This window comes from Hemitrygon akajei, chromosome 9 (genome assembly GCF_048418815.1).
Source record: "Hemitrygon akajei chromosome 9, sHemAka1.3, whole genome shotgun sequence".
NCBI classification, from domain to species: Eukaryota; Metazoa; Chordata; class Chondrichthyes; order Myliobatiformes; family Dasyatidae; genus Hemitrygon; species Hemitrygon akajei.
The window spans coordinates 71,629,571-71,645,045 of record NC_133132.1 but is presented as its reverse complement, the minus strand read 5'-3'; the positions used below and the strand labels follow the sequence as shown (position 1 = coordinate 71,645,045).

The window sequence follows — 15,475 nt, the reverse complement described above, 5'->3', positions numbered from 1 at the left end:
GAGTGTCTGGATTGGCAAAGAAATGACTTGTAACGTGAATAAATATGAAGTTACCCTCTTCAGCCAGAGTGCAGAAAATCCCCATATAATTTAAATAAAGTAGAATAGGAAATGTTGACATAGAAAAAGAGTTAAGTGTTCTGAGACACAAGTCACTGAAACAAACAGGCATAGCAAGGAGTCAAAAAAGCAAATGAAATGTTGGAATCATGCTGTGTTACAAATTACAGGGAATTGATGTCACCGCACTTGGTTTTCTTACCCAAAGGAGAATATATTGATAGTTTACCTGACTGATTCTGGGTGCAAGAAGCTAACTATGTTTGCATTCACCAGCACTTAGGAGAATAAGAAGGGATGCATTTGAAAGTTATAGAATTCTGACATAGCCAGAGAGGTTGGATGTGAACATGATGCTCCCCCTGGCTGGGTTGTGTAGAAAAATGGTCAACTGTCTCAGATAAAATAGCAAGAGATTTAAGACTGAGGTGAAGAGAAACTTATGTGACATAGACAAATGTGACTCGGTGTTTACACTGAGGCAAGAGCAGCAGAGTTTTTGACTACCCCAAGGATAAGGAGGATAGAATGAATAAGCCAGAAGTATGCTGGAAAACTCGTGCCTTTTGAGATGACAGAGACATTGGTAAGGGCTTAGCAGCAGAGAAGCTGTGAACACTTGAAATTTATCATCCAGAGAGGCCACATTGGTGCCCTGTACATAGAATGTGCTAGCTCTACAAACATGTAGACCCATTAACACAAGGAATGTATCAACTGAACAATGTTACAATTAAAGATGGGATGTGGTGTTATGTGTTATGTAGGCGGAAATAGAATTGTGGAAACCTACAGCACAGCCTATAGCGTTTGTGGCAGACTGAAAGGATAAATGTTTGTTATTCCCACTCCCCAGCATTGTAGATCATGATTCATTGAGATCTGCCTTTAATGCATTGAGGATTCTGCCTCCACCAGCCTCTCAGGTATGAACTCTTATGCTGTGCTGTTCTATGTCCCACCACCCACCACTCTAGGTAAAGAAGTTTTTCCTTAATTTTCCAAATATTTTACCAAATAACTTAGATTTATGTGAATTTCTTCTGTATCCTCTACTGTCTGTCATTAAATCCTTCGCAGTAACTGATGATCAGAAATTGTGTGAAGAAGTATTTCATACAGATCACATATAACCACATTACTGCTTTTTTCTCTGCTTTGATAATAACTATTACAAATGTGATTTAAATCACCATGTCCAGTTTTAAAAGATGTTCAAACCCTTAATACAGTGGATTCCGGTTAATAGGGCCATGAATTAATCAGTGCAGCTGCTTATTTGGGACAACTCTTAAAGATCAAACACAAATAAGAAAATAGCTGGGATTCCCTTTGTTTATTTGGAACACCATCCGTTTAACTGGGACAGGAGACTGTTGCTGAACAGTTTCTAACTAGTGTTAGTTGCGTACACTTACGTGGCTGTTAGACACCACACACCATGCTTAGAGCAAATAATTTTTAAATAGTTGCATGTTGCATGTGCTTGTGCTTGTGTTATGTTATTCATTTGGGTCGATGGACACTGATTCAAAAGGCAGGTATTTTTCATAATTTTGATTTTTATTTTGACTTAAAAGTGCCTTTGTTAAGATGCCATAGAAAGATTTGACACTAACTGGAAAAAATACCCTAATAGACCAAATTAAAAGTCATCTGCCTAACATCACTCATTGTCAGCTCCAGAAATAACGAAAGTGCCAAAAACTACAATTGCACACTCAATGCATCAGCAAGATAAAAGAATGGGCACTACTCAAGGGACGAGAGGGAATATACCAAAACAAAACCAAGAAGGCAAAGATTCAGATGCTGAAGAGAACCTCAATCAATGGTTTTCCATCACAACTGGACGAGGTGTGTGTGTCAGAGGACCAATGTTGAAACAAAACAAGTCAGACGAGTTAAATAAGAAGCTGTTCACGAAGATTTTAAAGCTACAGATGGCAGATTGTCTTGATGGAAATGTTGGCACCGCATTAAATTCAGGGAAGCACACAACAAGGAAAGCAGTGCTGATGCTTTAAGTGCAGAAACATGGAAATCTACAGAACTCCTGGACCTGCTTCAAAAAGTTTGTACAGATTATATCTACAATGCCTGAGAAAAAGACCTTTTCTCTTCAATTGTGCCACACTGAACTGTTTCCTTGGCTACAAATACACAACAATATCAGGTTCAAAGAAAGCAATGGATCGCATAACGGATCGATTATCTGCACAAAGCGTCTGTACTGATTTTGTTAATTTACAGTCAATCAAAAGAACATGGCCATGTACACTGGATGAATTTCTCCATCAATAAATTTTAGGAACTAATGCTGTTCTATATTACTGTAGTAGTATTGCTAGTGTTTTAGCCTCTGTATTTTGGTTAAATACATGATTTGTTAATCAGTTAAACAGTGTTTGTCTTTTTTTAAATACCTTTTTAAACATTTCCAAGAAACTTCAATGCATCGGCACAGCCGCTTAATTGGGCCAAAATGTACTAGTCCTGATGCGTCCCAATTAACTGGAATACACTGTATATGTATTCTTAACTTCAAAAAGTGATTAATAAGTATATAACATATTGGACTGTATTGATAGAGTTTTAGAGTATAAACTCAGGCAGGATATGCTGAATCTGTATACAATGCTGGTCCAGTATCAACAAAATATTGTGTTCAGTTATGTTGCCACATTATAAGAAGGATAGGAAAGCATTAGAAATGCCCAGGAAAGGTTTATGAGAATGCTTTCTGGAATAAGGGACTAGACTTAAAAGAAGATGAAAGAAGCTGGGACTACCGTTGAAGAAGAGAAGGTTGAGGAGGGTCTTGGTAGAAATATATAAACTGACAATGGATGGAATGGATCACAGATATAGAGGGGAAGAGAATTAAAAGAGACATGAAATCTACTGATGCAGTTATGGCAGCTTCACCTGAAACCTTCGAGAGAGAATTGGATAGATGTGGTGGAGAAGAATGCACAAGGCCACAGAGGAAGGGCCTGTGCTTGGAAATGGAGAATTACTCGAGTGGAGAGCCTGCGCAGACACTATGGGCCAAATGGCCTCCTTCTCTGCCTTAACCATTCTATGATTTTATGTCTCTCCTTTCCTGTGAAGATAGATGTGAAATACTTATTTAGAAATGCACGACTTCTCTCTCCACACACAGAGTACCATTTTGCTCAGTGACAGATCCTACTCTTTCCTTTGTTACCATTTTTCACATGTATCATAATTTGCAATGTTAAGGATACCCACCCCATACGGATGAATAATGTACTTCATAAACTGGTGCCTTTTCTTACCTTGTCTATCGTATCTTCATCAGCGCCATGTTCTTTCAACCAGCTAATAAGTTCAGAGTCTCCAGGGTTTACTGGAGAAGAATCATAGTGACACACTGACAGAGTAGGTAAGTCTATAAAAATAAGATGAAATTAAACAGAACACAATGAATGAAGTCAACAGTAGCATGTCGTGAAAGATCAATATCTTTATGGCATGAAAACTTGCTTCAGCTGAATCAAAAAATGAAATCCTTAGAAAAATGTAAACTCTGACAATATTAAAGGTGCCACGCCAATTCTATCGATTTCGTGAAAACTAACCTTCCTTTGTGCAATGTTTATCTGGATGAATTACCTAGTACATTGAAAACAGCTTAAAATTCTATCGCTGTTCTAGGGTTATGAAAGCTATTCCTTGAGAAAAATAAAATCAGGGGCTCATTTGTCAATGAACTCTGGTGCTAATAAACACTAAACATGCATGATGTGGATTGACTGCCTGTCTGTCTGAGATCTCCCAGTGGAGGCATTGCTGATGCCCTTCCCCAGCGAATAAGTAAACAGCAAACTTAAAAATAAATTACTATATTCCAAGACTAAGGCCACAAACCAGTCTGGGGATTCTAACTGGGTTCTGCTCACTGGCAGCCCAGTCCATCATACTCATCTTATTGGCTCACGTACAAGGACAATGAGGAAACTGACAGATTCCCGCACACCACTGACTTCGTGTGCAACTAGGAGAGGAATATACTACCCCCCCAAAAAAAATCCCATTGTAACAGCCCGAAATGGCCGGCATTCGAGCAGTTGGTTTGAACTTAATCAAAAAGGGAAGCTTATAGAAATAACAAACAGACACCATAGTGAACCCATATTTAGTCTGTGTGACAATGGTCCACAAGTACACACCCTGGTTCCATATTCAACTTCAAATTTGGTTCCTTTTTATATGTATGCTCATTAGAGAAAGTAACTATTGATAATTCCTAAGTAGACCAGGCATGGAACATTAAACCAACAAGAGGAAATCTGCAGATGCTGGAAATCCAAGCACCACACCCAAAATGCTGGAAGAACTCAGCAGGCCAAGCGTCTATGGAAAGCCGAGATCCCTCATCAGGACAGGCCAGATTTTGCGTGTACACATTGAAACAACCTGGCCATGCAGTTTCCAATACTCTTTATACTCTTCAAGGCCCCAGACAGTCCTTCCAGGTGAGGCGACACTTCACCTGTGAGTCGGCTGGTGTGGTATACTGCGTCCGGTGCTCCCGGTGTGGCCTTTTATATATTGGTGAGACCTGACGCAGACTGGGAGACCATTTCGCTGAACACCTATGCTCGGTCCGCTAGAAAAAGCAGGATCTCCCAGTGGCCACACATTTTAATTCCATGTCACATTCCCATTCTGATATGTCTATCCATGGCCTCCTCTATTGTCAAAATGAATCCAAACTCAGGTTGGAGGAACAACACCTTATATACCGGCTGGGTAGCCTCCAACCTGATGGCATGAACATTGACTTCTCTAACTTCCGTTAATGCCCCTCCTCCCCCTCTTACCCCATCCCTGACATATTTAGTTGTTTGCCTGTTCTCCATCTCCCTCTGGTGCTCCCCCCCCCCCCACTCCTTCCTTTCTCCTGAGGCCTCCCGTCCCATGATCCTTTCCCTTCTCCAGCTCTGTATCACTTTCGCCAATCACCTTTCCAGCTCTTAGCTTCATCCCACCCCCTCCGGTCTTCTCCTATCATTTCGCATTTCCCCCTCCCCCCCACTACTTTCAAATCTCTTACTATCTTTCCTTTTGGTTAGTCCTGACGAAGGGTCTCGGCCCTGTAGATGCTGTGTTCTACCAGCATTTTGTGTGTGTTGTTGTTTGAATTTCCAGCATCTGCAGATTTCCTCGTGTTTACTCTTTATGACCAAATGTGTTTCAATGACCCTTTTTGCCCTTTTTGAAAACAACAACCAGACTGAAACCAACAATCAAACAACAACAGAGGTATAAACAACATGTGCATAATCAAAATCATACTTTGTGCAAGATCATTTTATTCAAGGATTACCTATTTGTTGTGACTTCAGTTTGAGCAATTTAATTTCTTGTTCCTTATCTTCAATAGCTTGGTGAAGAAGAATCTGATAGTCCTTTTCTTTTTGAATAAGTTCTTCTAAAAGTCTGCAAATGAATGTAACAATTTTACCAATTCTTTGTAAAATGCAGTTCCAATTAATCACAATTTCAAAAGCTGCTTTTAACTCAGTTTTTCCATTGATTTGCAGACTGGATTGCAAAGTTTTAAAAAGGAAATGTGCAACAAATACCATGTTTATTCTGGTACAGATTAGTTTTGTTAAGATGAATTGAAGTAATCTTTTAATTGAGAATGGTACAATATCTCTTAGCCCCTGCTAAATCATATATTTTAGATAAACCATGGACTAAGCACACACTTTCGAAGGTTATTTTAGTTATATCATGTTCAATGGTGGTCCTAATCCTACTGCTTCCTCACATAAAATTTAAGCGTCATTGACTTGGAATTAAATTATAACTAGTTAATCAATGGCTATTAATTTTTCACACATTGCAACCACATCCCAAACAAAATAAATGAAGATGTCCCTTCCAGATATGAAATATGCATTTTTAAAGCTATTGTAGAGTAAGTAAGGAAAATTTGTTTCTGATAATTGACAACAGAATCATTAAAAATGTTATAAACACCAGAGCTAGAAATAGAATGATGAAGACTGCGTTTGGAAAAAAGAGTGGGGTGGGGCTAACAGTACAATAAATTTTGCTCTGAAAAATGGGACAAATAATCTCCATGCTATGATAACTCTACGAATGTCCAATTAAATAAACTTTTCCAGTTATTCAAATTAACAATCATCTGAAATATTATCCAACAACTGGAATACTTCCAACAATCTTGGTTTTATTTTCCATATAAATACATGACCACCAAACCAAACCACATGCTTACTGAAGCATTTGAAATAGAATGATTTACCTGCTAGTTTCCAATTTAAGCCTCCCCAACTGCATGGCCAAGGACCTGTGTATATACTGAGAGTCATGTGATATAGTTGAACTAAGTGTGCTCACGCCCGAAGTTGGTATTCGGTCCTCATTCACAGCAGACGGCTGCTGAATTTCACAGCGGGGTGGCTCATTGTGATTTTCATCGACGTCTACATCATCCTCAACATCTGTTTCTTCTTGGTCTGCAGCATCACTCCCAGAAGCAAGACTGAAATGTGGGCGCAGTTCTGTACAAAGTTAAAAATGACATACTATCTTAACAGTTGAGCCTTCTGTCAGACCAAAGATACAGTGTTTCTGGTCTGCTTAGCTCCAATCAAAATTGCATTCAGTTGTAGCTCCGGTCTTCAAAACAAGATAAATTTGGACAATTTTATGTATATTCTGCATTATTTAAAAACACAGTATTAATTAATATTTCCAGTCTGTAGATTGGTATTTTCTGACAATTACAACAGGCCAGCTTGGATTTTATTGGGCTCTGTGATTCCCTTTCACTGGGGTTATGGGGATAATTTTGGGTTAAAGAGCATTTTTAAGAGGAACAATCGCAAATACTTTCTGTTAGTCCTGCTTTAAATATCAATTTAAATTTTATCTGCATGTGTTGGTCACCCTCCCAAGTAGGCGAGGCAAACATTGTTGGCAGAGCTGTGTTGGTTGTTAGTACAGATGACGATTTTCACTCTAGGTTTCGATGAACAGTACATTTTGTAAAAACGTGAACCTGATTAGTATTGAGGATGATGTGTATAGCTCTGGTGGCCATTAGGCCATGGAAGCTCTGGAAGAAGGCGATACAGGATCTAACTAGCTGGCATTAGAACCCAGTGACTGCAATTATCAAGGTAAGCTTCAAAAGCAGATGAGCTTTCCCCTTTCGGAGACCCCTTGATCTCCTATCGCCAGTGATGAGAGAGAGACTACACCTGAACATTCCATGATGGGCCAATATGATGTGTTATTGTCTAAAAAGAGTCACTTATGTAGGCATGTGAAACAAAGGACATTACACTACAAGTACCCATCTGATATTGTCTACTTTACACCTGACAGAAGTTAAAAGTTTGATACAATGCTTCGGTTTGCAACCAATTTTAAAGTAACAAAATGTCCTTTTAATTATTAATACAATAATTAACTCAGTTAATTCCATATAATGAGAGGCAACTTTTTTTTAAAAAATGGATCCATAAAATTTAATAGTTGATTCTTTGTTACACCCTCAGGTGGCAGCAGAAAATCCAATTAGCTTAATTCACAGGGGCAGAATTATTAAAGTTTCAAGCAGAATAATTCTTAAACAGCCCAGTCACCTGCTGGGGCAGCAATGACTCACCAGGAACAAGAATAGTAATTGCTGTCTGCACAGCTTTGCGAATAATGTTATCCAAAGCAAACATCCAGTGAGGCTTAATATTGTGTGTTCTCAAGACTTTATTTACCTAGTATCACAGAATAAAAAAACAATTACTCTAAATCTTTTTGGTTACTACAGGAAGAAAAAAGTGATTTTAAAAAATTGAACCTATTCAGCGCAGCTGTAAAAATGAAAGTATGTAAACATTTATTCTTCATTGGGCATATCAGCATTAGCGGAAAGGCCAGCATGAATTGCCCATCCCTAAATGCCCTCAAACCGAGTGGTTTGACAGGCCATTTTTGAGAAAGCTGTATTTGTGGGTCAGGAAGCATGTATGAACAAGACCACATAAAAACAGCAGATATTTCCCACTACATTGAAAAATAGTATGACATTTTCTTTAAAGTGCTATAAGAATATAAACACGGCTCCCTGCTAACATTGAAGTAAAAAGAGAAAATGCATACTAATCTGTGCAGAAAGAAGCAAGGTCAGCCATGGAGATTCAACTTTTCACCGGAACCAGAAACCCAAATACCAATGATAATTCTCTTTTAGAGCTACGTGGCCTAATGTGCATTTTCAGCATACAGTACTTTGTTTATTTACATTCTCATAAAATGTTTCTGTAATTAACAGATACCTTTATAATTATTGTAAATTACCCAAAAAAAGGTAACTGATACTTGAAAACCCCTTGTTTTCTAAAATCAAAAACAACCTACAGATGCTGTAAATGGAATTTAAAACAGAAAACTGTTTGAAATTACAAGTCAGCACCATCTGTGAAAAGTAAAACAGTCAAAGACTTGGCCAATGTTTTTCATTTTTATTTCAGAATTTCAGTATTTGTGATGCACCATCAATAACTCTCGGAGACGTGAGTTAAGGTTGGCTTTTATTGGCTGGAAGAAAGCACAAGCAGCAAGCGACCACCACACAACATCCTGGAGACTGAGGAAGGAGCAGTGCCTCCAATCGCCTTTATACAGGGGTCTGTGGGAGGAGCCACAGGAGCAGTCAGCAGGGGTCTGTGGGAGGAGTCAGCGGGGGTCTGTGGGAGGAGCCACAGGAGCAGTCAGCAGGGGTCTGTGGGAGGAGCCACAGGAGCAGTCCAGACAGGGGTCTGTGGGAGGAGTCAGCGGGGGTCTGTGGGAGGAGCCACAGGAGCAGTCAGCAGGGGTCTGTGGGAGGAGCCACAGGAGCAGTCCAGACAGGGGTCTGTGGGAGGAGTCAGCAGGGGTCTGTGGGAGGAGCCACAGGAGCAGTCCAGACAGGGGTCTGTGGGAGGAGCCACAGGAGCGGTCAGCAGGGGTCTGTGGGAGGAGCCACAGGAGCAGTCAGCAGGGGTCTGTGGGAGGAGTCACAGGAGCAGTCAGCAGGGGTCTGTGGGAGGAGTCAGCGGGGGTCTGTGGGAGGAGCCACAGGAGCAGTCAGCAGGGGTCAGTGGGAGGAGCCACAGGAGCAGTCCAGACAGGGGTCTGTGGGAGGAGTCAGCAGGGGTCTGTGGGAGGAGCCACAGGAGCAGTCAGCAGGGGTCTGTGGGAGGAGCCACAGGAGCAGTCAGCAGGGGTCAGTGGGAGGAGCCACAGGAGCAGTCAGCGGGGGTCTGTGGGAGGAGCCACAGGATCAGTCAGCAGGGGTCAGTGGGAGGAGTCAGCAGGGGTCTGTGGGAGGAGCCACAGGAGCAGTCAGCAGGGTCTGTGGGAGGAGCCACAGGAGCAGTCAGCGGGGGTCTGTGGGAGGAGTCAGCAGGGGTCTGTGGGAGGAGCCACAGGAGCAGTCAGCAGGGGTCTGTGGGAGGAGTCAGCAGGGGTCTGTGGGAGGAGCCACAGGAGCAGTCAGCGGGGGTCTGTGGGAGGAGCCACAGGAGCAATCAGCAGGGTCTGTGGGAGGAGCCACAGGAGCAGTCAGCAGGGGTCTGTGGGAGGAGCCACAGGAGCAGTCAGCAGGGGTCTGTGGGAGGAGTCACAGGAGCAGTCAGCAGGGGTCTGTGGGAGGAGCCACAGAAGCAGTCAGAGGCGGGGGGGGGGGGGGGGCGTGTCCAGACAGGTATATGTAGTTCACCACAATTTGCTTTTCAATTTCCAACAAGGAACCTCTTCCATTGGTTGGTCGATGCCCTTAAGAGGTGCTTGGCTTTCTTTTAAAAGTGCTTTCTTGAAACATGCAATTAACTTCTCAGTGTTCAAAATGTAAAGATCTGTGGCACTGGAAACACAGTTAAACTGTCATGGAAAAAGTTACTGATAGATATCTTAAGAGTTAGGGAAAAGGGGGGAGGAGCAGAGAGAATGAAAGGGACAGTTGGTGATCCATTGGAGGGCAGGAGAGACTAGGTGGCTAAAGTGGTGACAGACCCCCTTGAAAGACGATGGTAAAAGATAGTGAATAACAAAAGGCTGGTCGAGGATTGTGTGTAAGAGGGATAAAATGAATAGAATTTGAAGGTGACCAGAATTGTTGAAAATTGTAATGGCTGGTCATATGAAATATCACTCTCAAGCCCTGATGACTGTAACCTGCTCAATCAGAAGAGGAATGGTGAATTCGTGAGCTTCTATTTGGTTTTGTTGGTCCAGTGGCGGTGGGAGGGGTCAGGGAAAGTGAGTGGGAAATTTAATATCTTAGGCAACCGTAAGCATCAAGTCGTGGATCTTGTGGAATTCTGCCTTATTTCATTGCTGGTGGTTCCTGAGTGAATCTTGCATCATCAGGGGTAACTTGCCCCAGACTGAGGAAAGGTAAGGAAAACCTGGATGTAGAGCTTGCTGTGTTGTGCCTCAATTGGTGCCTACTAGAGAAGATAGCTTTTTTATTCACTTGACTTGCAAGTACAATATCTTTCAAAACATTCTCTCCTAAAGAAATATATTTTGGAAATTAACCCTGAAATCCCAGTATCAACCAAAGTCAAGCTACATTATCAGAAATTCCACCAGTTCAATTGTCTAACAGCAATATTGCAATATGGAACCCGAACACACTTTAAACAATAAACCAGAAATTGAACTTCAGCAGCAAGGAAACAGAAGTAATAGATGTGAGTGGCAACATTCTTTGGATATGTAGTTCATGCATATCAGATTCCTCATCTTTAATCCTAATAGCTGGAAGATAACCCATTAAACACCAAAGACAGTTCATTGCATTGAAGGAATAATCCAAGATCATTATCATCATCATTATGTGCCGTGTCACATGATGTGAGCATTCATCGTCTTTGACCAAGATTGCACTTGCCAATTTTTCCACAGAAGAGGCTTGCCACTGCTTTCATTTGGACAGTGATTTTACAAGATGGGTGACTGCAACCATTATCGATACTCTTCAGAGACTGTCTGCCTGGCGTCAGAGGTAGATAACCAGGACTTGTGATATGCACCAGTTCTACCACCTGCTCCCATGGATTTACATGACCCTGATCGAGTGGGGAGGCTAACAAGGTGCTACACCTTGCCCAAGGGTGACCTGCAGCCTAGCGGAGGGAAGCAGCATATTAAACCTCCTTTGGTAGAGACACATCTCCAGCATGAAAATAACTTAAAAATGTATTTAATAACAAATTAATCACTTTTGTTTAAGTGTTCTTGCTGTGAACATTATTTCTAGGAAACAGAACCCTTCATGTTTCAGACATTCAGGAAAAACATTTGGGAAAGTGAAACTTGAAATTTCTGCCAACTTCCTGAATTAGATTTGTCATCCTGAATAAATGTGATACCTGCAGGTGCTGAAAATCTGAAACAAAATTAAAATGTATCCAGCATTTTGTTTTCATAACTTTATTACCCAGCACTCTGTTAAGGGCTGGCCAAGTAATTTGATTTACTAGATGAATAGGAGGCTTGTATTCACAAAGCATTGCAGTCTAATACCCCAAAGGATGTGGTGGTCCCTGATGGGCAACTAGCAAATCATATACTAATGTCTGAACTACCGAATTGCATGGTTTCATCTGGAGTATACTTGCACATTTTTAAGATTGCATAAACCTCAGCTGTAATGAAGAATACTTCAGCACTCGATCATTATCATGAAACAGCATGGTCATTACACCATTGCTGTAGTGTCCCCTTCTTTGACCATCCAGTCTCAGGTTAAAGGTTGCACAGTTGGCAGAGTTCTATAAACTCCTGTCTACCAGCAATCAGACTGGGACAGGTCAAGATCATTTCACAGCCAGCGACACAAGGAGTTTTTCCAGAAAAAATTCACACTGAAATAAATATATTTCAACTTACAGCTTCTTGGAAACCAAACAGCACCACCTGAATTTGATTAATGGCATGATTGTCAAAGTCCAGCTCCAACTTCAGCCTGGAAAGCGTGGCTGAGATGATTTTGCGATCAGTTGATCTCACAAACTCTCTTAAACTAACAACAAGTGTGCAGATGTGCTCCGATTTCAGTTTTGGTTCTTCAGAACCCTACAAATAAAGAAAACATGCAGAAAGTATTTATTAGCCTTCCAAAATTTAACAAAGTTCGAAGTAAATTTATTATCAAAGTCCAGGTACATACGTGTCACCATAAATAGTGGATTCCAGTTAACTGGACCAGTTAATCAGGGCAGCCACTTACTTGGGATAACTCTTAAAGAACAAAAACTAATCCAGAAACTTGTCAGGGTTCCCCTTTGTTTATTTGGGACAATATGCCGCGTAAATGGGGGCAAGAGGCTGTTGCCGAACAGTTTCTAGCTAGTGTCAGATGCGTGCTTGTGTGGCCATTAGATGCTACACCGTGCTTAGAGTGAGCGGCTTTAAAATAGTGTCAGTTGTGTGTTTTTGTCTTCAAAAAAGCAGTGATTTTTTTTTGTCACTGATATTTGTGAGAAGTAAGCAGCACGATAATCCAGAACTGCTTTACCCACTGCAGTTTCAAACATTCAGGCTTGGAGATGGAGAAACCACTGTGAGTGGGAAGGAAACTATTTCACAACTTCAACAAATTAGGAACTCTGCGGAATTTGAAGGTGTTGACAATCATCTTCAATGTTAAAATGAAAATGAAGATTTGGAGGATGCAATCGTCAACAGTATTGTATGAAGGCTGTCCATTATTTGTACTAGTGTCTGATCTGGTTTGTTCATTTACAGTCAATCAAAAGAACACAGCAGTGTACACTGGATGAGTACCTCCATCAATAAATTTTAGAAACTAATACACAGTTTTAGTAGCATTGCTAGTGTTTTAATTTGTTCCACATTTCACTTAAATATAATCTGTGACTCAGTTTGTCTTTTTTATATTTTTTAAACTATTTCCATGAAACATCAGCTAATTGGTGTTGCCACTTAATTAGGCCAAAATGTACTAGTTCTAATGTGTCTCAGTTAACTAGAATCCACCATATTACCCTGAGATTCATTTTCTTGCAGGCATTTACAATAAATACAATAGAATCAATGAAAAACTTCACAACAGAGACAAACAACCAATGTGCAAAAGACAACAAATTGTGCAAATACAAAAAGGGAAAACAAAATCCAAATAATAATAATAAATAAGCAATTAATTCAAGAAAATAAGTTGGTGAGTCATTTAAAGTGAGTAATAGGTTGTGGAATCTGTTCGGTGTTGGGGGTGAGTGAAGTTGAGTGACAACAAGCAAAGATGTGCATTTATAGGGCCAGAATTTCCTGTGGTGTTCAGAGGAAAGGCGCTTAGGGATACTGCATGTCTTCAAAGCAGGCTGATCTAATTTTCTATGGATTAACTGGTGGGCAGAAACTGCTGCTGGGTATGGGAACCTCTTTTGGGGGCAGATTTTCTCTGAGGTTGATACCTGCTTTAAAAAAATAAGTTAGCCAACTTGGAAAGGAAAATCTGTTCCATATATTGTACAAATCATTATCCCAGTTACCAAACCAAACCACGTTCACATTTGAAGGGTCCAGTTCTGAAGAAGGGCCTTGGCCTGAAACGTTGAATGCTCATTCATTTCCCTAGACGTTGCCTGACCCGCTGAATTCCTCCAGCATTTTGTGTGCGCTGCTCTGGATTTCCAACATCACATATTCACATATGGATAGTTTCAAGGTGACATATCTGCCAGTGGAAGCTTGGAACTATCTCTGTCAACTTGTTGTTTTTGGGTTTACTACCTAGACTAAATGAAAATCAAAACCAGCAGATGCTGCACATCCAAATTACCTGGACTCTGCTGTGAATTGCCTAACGAATTTCAATTAATAAGTGAATGGGAGACTTGGATTCATATGCCAGTTGGTTTAGCGGCCCTTGCTGGGCAAACAGCAAGACACATTATAATCAGGAGAAAATCTGCAGATGCTGGAAATCCGAGCAACACACACAAAATGCTGGAGGAGCTCAGCAGGCCAGGCAGCATCTAAGGAAAAGAGTACAGTCAACATTTGGGGCCAAAACCCTCTGGCAGGACACATTACAATGTCTTCTACTAGTGACCTTACTGGATTCACTGGAGTATTGGCATGCCTGCTCACTTTGGGCATTCAGTACATACAATAAATCTTGGTCTTACTTAAACACCATCAGCTTGGGTGAGTGATGGTGACCCAAGAACTGCAGATGTCAAATGTGGAGCAACAAATAACCTACTGGAAGAACTCAGCGGGTTGAGCAGATCTGTGGGGTAAAGGAATTCCCTGCATTTTGGAACAAATTGCCAATAATTTTTTAACGATTGCATCCTCCAAATCTTCATTTTCATTTTAACATTCAAGATGCTGCTTATCCTGCTGAGGTCCTCCACCAGAGAGCTTGTTGGGTGAGTGACGTATCTCCTCACAAGGTGACGGTGATGGAATTGACAGGCTGATGAAGGTGGGATGGGCGAATGGAGAGTTAAACTTTATAATCCTTTAGTGCAGACAAACTTTGGTATTTGTGCGCAACTTTTACTGGCTTAGTTTGTAAACTTCTAATTACGGTGCTGCGTTTCTGCCTATCAGGCATTTTGCAAAGCACCAAAGAAATTTATGCAAGGTGAAGACATATCTGAGTATTGGTTACCAGGCAAAATAAAAGATTAGAAAGAATTTCTAACATACTTTTTGGGGTAAACTATTTGTAAATGTTCTGGCAGGGGCATGTGACTCCATTTTAAACTCTGTTATAGGAACTGGAAGATGCGGTTCATGCTGTGCACATCACTCCTGCTATTTGCTCCCACTTACTGCACTGAGAATGGGTTAGGTTCACAATGATGCCAGCATCAGTTAATTTATGTGGATAATGTGTGAGATGTTGATAGTGAGGAGGGTCCATGAAGCACCTTGATAAGTATGTTACAGCAGGAGAACTTTAGCCTAAACACATTAGCTCCAAGGAAATGTTTGGTCTCATTAACAACATAATTTCTGTGGGTGGAATATATCATATCGACCTTTTGAGGAAAAAAGGCTGCAGGTAGCATAAGCTATGTAACAGATGCACCTCATGAAATGTTTGTGAGCAAAGATACAACCAATATAACACCAGAGAGGGTTTAAAGGCTTTGACTATCGAACTGGAAAGGGAGCTGGGTGAAACAAATGTAAACAAATTAAGTTTTACCGTCAGTAAGGCCAAGCAAAAGCAAATGCTCTTCTGGGGAATTGGTGGCAAAATGGGCAAGCTAAAAGATAGACAAAGAGACTTAATGAACAGTGGGGCAGGCTCCAGCGGTTTTATGGCCTACTCCTGCTTTTATTTCTTACTCAAGTCGAAATGAAGTAGGAGGATGCA

At 40.9% G+C, this 15,475-nt stretch overlaps 1 protein-coding gene across 1 annotated transcript in view; it reads right to left on the bottom strand.

Annotated features, from left to right (window-relative positions):
- LOC140733237 (mitogen-activated protein kinase kinase kinase 5-like) overlaps positions 1 to 15,475 on the bottom strand; it is a 175,785-nt gene that overhangs the window by 19,909 nt on the left and 140,401 nt on the right. The window contains exons 23-27 of the mRNA XM_073056295.1: positions 12,007 to 12,192; positions 7,739 to 7,844; positions 6,368 to 6,626; positions 5,417 to 5,529; positions 3,363 to 3,475 (exon numbers count right to left, since the gene is read on the bottom strand). Of these exons, the coding sequence (XP_072912396.1) occupies positions 3,363 to 3,475; positions 5,417 to 5,529; positions 6,368 to 6,626; positions 7,739 to 7,844; positions 12,007 to 12,192 (777 nt within the window). The remainder of the gene's footprint in view (positions 1 to 3,362; positions 3,476 to 5,416; positions 5,530 to 6,367; positions 6,627 to 7,738; positions 7,845 to 12,006; positions 12,193 to 15,475) is intronic.